This window comes from Hylobates moloch, unplaced genomic scaffold, assembly GCF_009828535.3.
Source record: "Hylobates moloch isolate HMO894 unplaced genomic scaffold, HMol_V3 SCAFFOLD_2564, whole genome shotgun sequence".
In the NCBI taxonomy this organism is placed as follows: Eukaryota; Metazoa; Chordata; class Mammalia; order Primates; family Hylobatidae; genus Hylobates; species Hylobates moloch.
This window is the reverse complement of record NW_026654839.1, coordinates 1-7,101: the sequence shown is the minus strand read 5'-3', so window position 1 is coordinate 7,101 and position 7,101 is coordinate 1. Positions and strand designations below refer to the sequence as shown.

The 7,101-nt window shown below is 42.2% G+C and overlaps 1 protein-coding gene across 3 annotated transcripts; it reads left to right on the top strand.

The window, feature by feature from the left end:
* The first annotated feature begins 237 nt into the window (after positions 1 to 237).
* On the top strand, positions 238 to 6,626 carry LOC116464998 (probable cation-transporting ATPase 13A4). Of its 3 annotated transcripts, XM_032148212.2 has the most exons (7): positions 238 to 521; positions 1,322 to 1,444; positions 2,143 to 2,199; positions 2,451 to 2,530; positions 4,002 to 4,044; positions 4,482 to 4,591; positions 6,432 to 6,626. In XM_032148212.2, exons 1-7 carry the CDS (start codon positions 402 to 404, stop codon positions 6,463 to 6,465), a joined length of 567 nt encoding a protein of 188 aa, XP_032004103.1. In that variant the 5' UTR covers positions 238 to 401; the 3' UTR covers positions 6,466 to 6,626. The 3 variants fall into 3 exon arrangements, with proteins under 3 accessions (XP_032004103.1, XP_032004106.1, XP_032004104.1); XM_032148215.2 differs by lacking the exon at positions 6,432 to 6,626 and having other exon boundaries at positions 244 to 521; positions 4,013 to 4,044; positions 4,482 to 4,592; XM_032148213.2 differs by lacking the exon at positions 2,143 to 2,199 and having other exon boundaries at positions 247 to 521.
* The last annotated feature ends 475 nt before the right edge of the window (positions 6,627 to 7,101 follow it).

The window sequence follows — 7,101 nt, the reverse complement described above, 5'->3', positions numbered from 1 at the left end:
TTACTCCATTTTGCCTGGAAGTGGAACCACCAGATACTCTACTAAACCAGAGGATTTGCCTAAACATTTGCAAAGCTGCTAACAAATGATGAAAATAGATTTGAATTTTGCTTTTTTATTTTTACCCCCTGTCTGGCAAAAATACACTGGTAGATCATGAAGTAACCTGACGAAAAGCAGTAAGAACCAGAAAAGGGATCATGGAGTCACAGAAGGTCAGGGCTGAAAAAGATATTAGAGATCATTTCTCTTCACACCTGAAATAAGGACTGAACTCCTTGCCCTGGTTTTCAAGGCTCTGCATGAATTAATTCAATCTTGTCAACCTCATCTTGAGATACTCCTCCTTTCCTCTAGGTGACAATCTTCAGACTGCAATAACAGTGGCCAGAAAATCTGGAATGGTTTCTGAAAGCCAGAAGGTCATTCTCATTGAGGCAAATGAAACCACCGGGTCCTCATCGGCATCTATATCTTGGACATTAGAAGAACAGAAGAAACACATTACGTATGGGAATCAGGTACTCCTGAACACAGACCTTCTGCCACATTATCAAGGTATCTCACAGTGTTGGTGACTGAGCAGCTTTGACTTAGTGTCAACATATGCTTCCAAATGTCTAGCACTCATGCTTTTGAATGAACTCAATTACATTGGTTTTTCCATACTTTTCATATGGAGATTGAAGGTATAGTGCTTTCCTGTGTGCTGGAAATAATCCATCTTTTAACCTTAAAAAAGTGGTTGTCCCTATATGAGAAAGAATATAGTGAGTGGAGCTGAATCCATTTTCTCCCTTTCCCCTTGCTTGTCAATCACCCCACTGGGTTCAAAGGGGATCTAGTCGTTGGGAGAGATGCTGCTCTGTGTATCAGAAAATCACACTATGTTTTCAGGGTGAGAAAAAGTTTCATTCATTTATCTCCAGTCTGTCAGTATTCTATCTCCATTGTGTCCTTGTAGAACAATATTAGTTCCCTAAGTATGAAAAAATAGTAAGTTCCCATTTCAGGGAGAAATTTGTTAAGCTGCAGTGCTTTTGTATTTTACACTTGATATGTGTGAAATGTGCTCTTCTCTGGGACTCACCAAGATCAAATCACGATGAAAACAGGACATGAGTAAGTGTTACGCTCCTATTCACTAGTTGTCTGTGATGTGCAAAGATTGATCCAGCAAAAACAATGCTTCTCTGAGGAATCAGAGTGACTTTTACAGATAGATCCTGGTCTGTCTTCATTATCTTCTCTCAGATATGCTTGTGGTTCTAACCACTCTGTCAAATGAAAGAGTCTAAAATAACTGTGTCTTGCTTTGTAGGACAATTACATTAACATCAGGGATGAAGTCTCTGATAATGGCAGAGAAGGAAGTTACCATTTTGCCCTAACTGGAAAATCCTTTCATGTTATAAGTCAGCATTTCAGCAGCCTACTGCCAAAGGTAGGTTGTAAGAGGGTGACAATCTCCCTGTGAAAATGCTGATGATGTCACTTACAGAGCCTGATCCTAAATTATTTCAAATCTTGAGACAGGTAAAATATACTCAGTGAGTTTTCTGTATCTTAAGAGAGACAGATTTTTTTTTTTTTTCTTTTTCTTTTTTGAGACGGAGTCTCCCTGTGTCACCCAGGCTGGAGGGCAGTGGCGCGATCTCAGCTCACTGCAAGCTCCGCCTCCCGGGTTCACGCCATTCTCCTGCCTCAGCCTCTCCGAGTAGCTGGGACTACAGGCGCCCGCCACCACGCCCGGCTAATTTTTTTTGTATTTTTAGTAGAGATGGGGTTTCACCGTGGAGAGACAGATATTTTTGCAGAGGATACTATTGTCCCATTTCCTACTAGGTTTGAAATAAATAAACTTGATTAGTCAATTTTCCACCATCTATAGGATTGAAGTATCAGTGATTTCTTGAATTATGCTGATGATTTTGGGTGGCTGTCACTATATTGCCATGGTAAGGGGTCTCAAAGTATAGTGGAAACCCTGCAATTATACAGGAAGGCAGACCAAAAATAAAGGAACGCCATTAGTTTTTTGATAGAAGACCTCTGTACTCAAGAGGGTCAAACTTAAAGCTTTAGTGGGGGGAGGTAAGTTTTAGATATATAGTTGTCCCTCAACCTCTTGCTGTTTTGCAGTTCAAGGTTCCATTAAGCTCAAGATTTTTCAGGACCACATTCCCAATGACAGCTGAGGTAAATTCCTGTAGGCCATTTTCATAAAATATTTTTTGTTAAGTAATTATCTTTACTGATTTTGTGTTTTTCACTGATCACTTATCTGATGACCAAACCCTCAATGTTTGTCTTAGAATCCAAAGGAAGGCTCATTGGAAACTTTTTTTTTTCTTCATCATAAGTGTCATGATGCAGTCAACGTTCTGTTATTATTTCGTGTACAACCAGCTGACTTGATAAAAAATATCCCCATTTTGGGTTCCTTACAGATACTGATCAATGGGACCATCTTTGCAAGAATGTCTCCTGGGCAGAAGGCCAGTCTGGTGGAAGAATTTCAGAAACTGGAGTAGGTTCTTTGCCAGTGCAGGTGGCATGAACTACATGGAGGCATAACAGTCAGGGGGAGTGGAAGAGGTACAGGGAGTCACTCAGTTTGGCAAGGGCAGTGGTCCTTCCTCTGGCTGCATGAGATAATCACTTGGGAGCTTTGGAAAAAATAGCAATACCAGGGGATCTCACCATTCAGAGATCCTGATTCAGTTGTTTATATGGGGCTTGAAAAATCAGTATCTTTTTTCACGTAAGTCAATTTTGCATTCAATGTTGAGAATCACTGGACTAGAATCTAAGGGGAGAAATAAGAATGGAAAGGTGGCTTGAGCACAGCTCCTGGAGGGACAGTGAGAATTTAGACTTTATTTGTATATGCTGTCATCACAATGATGATATAGGGACATTCATATGACAAGAGATTCATGTAACACTAAAAATACTAAAATATTTGTGTGCCAAAGCGTTTTTCCACCCTAAATCAGAAAAATTATTCCTTCTAACACAAAGGGTCTCCATTCCTAGACAGAATGGGCAGTCCAAATGAATTGCCCATCATTTGGGACCCTTTGTTTCCTGTTAATAGAACCCCACAGAGTACCAGAGACTTTCTCCACCTTGGTCACCAGGTCACAACAACATGACTCCGACTCCCACTCATTTCTACTCTGCCCTCCTATTCATTTGATTCCGTTATCAGGCTAGCTTCTTGGCTCAGAAAACCCTGTCTTTTCAACATGGCCGAATCCTAGGAAGTCAACGAGTTCCCTCCACATGGCAGTGTGGAAGAAAAGTATAGCATGTTCTATGAATGCTGTCAGAATGCTCATAATTTAAAAAGGTGGCTCTCCATAATCCTTTTCAATGATTCAAGAGAATATTCACCCAGCCTCAAAAAGCCATTCTGAGACAGGGATGTGTTTTCTTTCTTCAATGTCTAGGCATGGCATTACATACTTGAGTTGAATGACTGTTGACAGGGTGGGTTTCCTCTCATGCTAGTATTAACAGCACACACAACTATGACTTGTTATCATTTTAGACTTTATAAGTACTTTCCCATACAGCACCTCATTTAATACTCATAGCCCTTTGTAGGCAAAATAATAATAATGATGGGAATAATAATAGTGAAAATGGTAAGATGACCAGATCAAAATCTACATTTGGTTTCAAATACTGTGCCCTCTCTGCCATGCCATACTTACATCATAGAATTGCGAGCATCTCTGTCTCACAGTTGAGAAAGCTCTCCCTATGCAGTGACGTGCAGTGTCTACATGAAACACAGTCAGGAATCACGTTCTGAATTTCTAAATCCATTGTATAAACTGCTGAATCACACTTTTTTCAGTCAAACTAGACTCTTAGGAAAATTCCCTTAAATAATGAGTTTGAACCCCAAGTAATGATGGTCACTTTGTTTTTTTAATTAGAGAAATTAGCAAGATAGCTTGGATCTCATCTACAATTAATGTGGTTCCCTCTTACTTTGTAGGTATGTGTGGTGATGGAGCCAATGACTGTGGGGTAAGTAGCTACCAGTTTGTGTGGCCATAATCTCACATTTGATTACACTTAAGCCCTTTAGAGTAGCTGCCAGTGTGTGTAGTCATAATCTCACATTCATGTATCCTCAAGCCCTTTAGAGGTATACTCCTGGCATGTATACCATTTACATTCCTCTTGATGGATAAACTTGCATTGGGAGGCTTTTGACCAATGTCACACGTTGATTCAATGGTTAGTTTAGGCTACATGGGGTAGAATTTGGTTCTGGAGTTCTCATTTCTTTGGCCAGGTATCCTAATGCCACCTTTTTCTTATGTTCCAGGCAGGGTTAAGTCTCTTGGTTAGAGTTTGGGCACAAACCACCTTGTGGCCAGATTAACTGGCCTTTTCTTATGAGGCTTTAGTAGAGATGTACATGAGTCTATGTGAGGAGTAAGCTGATTCTTTGCTTTCAGGCTCTGAAAATGGCTCATGTGGGCATCTCATTATCAGAGCAGGAGGCATCTGTGGCCTCACCTTTCACTTCCAAAACTCCAAACATTGAGTGCGTACCTCACCTTATCAGGTAAGTAGGCGCTTCCTCAAACCTCGTTTTCTCTCTCTTGACTTCTGGTGCAAATCACATTGTTCTGCCTGGGAAAGACTAGAGAAACTTGGTGTCCCTGGGTGTGGAGGGCGCTTTGTGGAAGAATGCTGTCAAGCATTCTACTTCCAGATGGATTTTCCAGAAGTTAAAAATAACACTGGGAGAGCAGTGGCATTTCCAGTGAATTCACTGATTACGTTATTCTTAGAAGATTGGAATCTGGAACTTGTCATTGCTTTGAAAGTGTCAGTCATCCTCATTTTTCAAATGTATCTATCTCCTTTTCAATTTTTATTTGAAAAATAAAGTTTTCAAAATCTTTGGCCAGGCGCGGTGGCTCACGCCTGTAATCCCAGCACTTTGGGAGGCCAAGGTGGGCAGATCACGAGGTCAGGAGATCGAGACCATCCTGGCTAACATGGTTTAACCCCATTTCTACTAAAAATACAAAAAAATTAGCCGGGCATGGTGGCAGGCGCCTACAGTCCCAGCTACTTGGGAGGCTGAGGCAGGAGAATGGCGTGAACCTGGGAGGCGGGGCTTACAGTGAGCCAAGATCGTGCCACTGCACTCCAGCCTAGGCAACAAAGCAAATCTCTGTCTCAAAAAAAAAAAGAAAACTTTATTGGCTTTTGCTGCTCTCACTAAAATTTGCTTTGATGCCCCCCACCACCCTGCCGAAAATGTACTTCTGCTCCATTATATTTGAATGATAGAGATAGTGAGCATGGTGGCTGCTCTTGGTTATTGTAACTGACATGTGTTTCTAGTTTAAAAACGCTATAATGCCTACTATCTCACACTTCAAAACAGCCTGGAGATGCAGGAATGGCTATTTTTTTTTAACAAACAAAAAAATTGAAGTTCAGAAAATTTAATTGATGTGCCCAAGCTCATACAACCATATGAGGTTAGAGATTGTTTTAGAATTAATTTTATTCAAATGTATTTTATCTACAGATATACTATTTCCACCACATGAAAATAGTAATTTGGCTAGGTCCTCCCAATTTTTTATTTATTCATGCATTTGACAAATATTTAGTGAGTAGGCATTTAGTGCCAGAAACTAAGGGAGATAAGGACGATACCTACTGATTTTGATAGGTGCTGTCCAGGAAGTAAAAAGGGCAAAAGGGAATAAGATGGCTATATAGGTGGAAGCAGCTGCTTCAGATGGGGTGGTGTGAGAAAACCTCTCTAAGGAGAAACTACCTCTGGGCAGAGGAAATGTCACAGCAAAACTCTGATACAGAAAAAAACCTGGTGTGAGGATCAGGTTTTAACACCCCAGGACATCACAATGGGCATGAGTTTAAACTTAAAGAAGTATGATCTAGGCTGGGTGCGGTGACTCATGGCTGTAATCCCAGCACTTTGGGAGGCCAAGGTGAGTGGATCACTGAGGTCTAGCGGTGATGCCAGCGTCTGGGAAGATGCCCGTTGCCAGGCGGACCGTGGTCTAGCGGTAGCAAAAGGTGTCAAGGAACAACACCCGCTACTTAGCAGACCAGGAAAGGGAGTCTCCTTTTCCCCAGGGGAGTTTAGAGAAGACTCTGCTCCTCCACCTCTTGTGGAGGGCCTGACACCAGTCAGGCTTTCCCGCAGTTATCCGGAGGCCTAACCGTCTCCCTGTGATGCTTTCTTTGCTTCAGTGGTCACGCTCCTAGTCTGCCTTCATGTTGCATCCTGTACACCTGGCTCTGCCTTCTAGATAGCAGTAGTAAATTAGTGAAAGTACTAATAGTCTCTGATATGTAGAAATAATGGTGTAAGCTGTCTTTCTCTTTGTCTTCTCTCTCTCTGCCTCGGCTGCCAGGCAGGGAAGGGCCCCCTGTCCAGTGGACATGTGACCCACGTGACCTTACCTATCATTGGAGAAGACTCACATTCTTCACCCTGCCCCTTTTGCTTTGTATACAATAAATAACAGCGCAGCCAGACATTCGGGGCCACTACCGGTCTCTGCGTCTTGGTGGTAGTGGTCCCTCGGGCCCAGCTGCCTTTTCTTTTATCTCTTTGTCTTGTGTCTTTATTTCTACACTCTCTCGTCGCCGCACACAGGGAGAGACCCACCGACCCTGTGGGGCTGGTCCCTACAGGGGGACCCCACCCCAGATCTTCTGATTCAGTCCTGGGGGGACCCTACCCCAGATCTTCCGATTCAGTCCTGGTTCGGCCTGAGAATTTGCATTTCTAACATGTCCAGGGACCACAGCTTGAAAACCTCCATGGCAGACATGTAATCGGATGACATGGTCCAATAAATGAAGGAAAAATAACAGGTGGCAACCTCAGGCAGCTTCATCCCAACCAATAAGAAAGTAAATCCTTTCGTAAACTAAAAGGAAGTATTAATACGGGCGTTTGAGCAAATATTTGTGTTAGGACAAAGAATTAAAAACTAGCACAGGCACCCCTGAAGCATGATAGGATGGCAATAGAAGGGCTGATTTAGTTTCCGAGAAATAACTGACAGGCAGTGTTGT

Bases quoted from the DNA above. Each gene is read 5' to 3' on its own strand.
- LOC116464998 (XM_032148212.2), top strand. From the start codon at position 402: ATGGTTTCTGAAAGCCAGAAGGTCATTCTCATTGAGGCAAATGAAACC. The intron at 522-1,321 runs GTACTCCTGAAC...CTTGCTTTGTAG, and splicing joins ACATTACGTATGGGAATCAG to GACAATTACATTAACATCAG. The intron at 4,592-6,431 runs GTAAGTAGGCGC...CTCGGCTGCCAG, and splicing joins TGCGTACCTCACCTTATCAG to GCAGGGAAGGGCCCCCTGTC.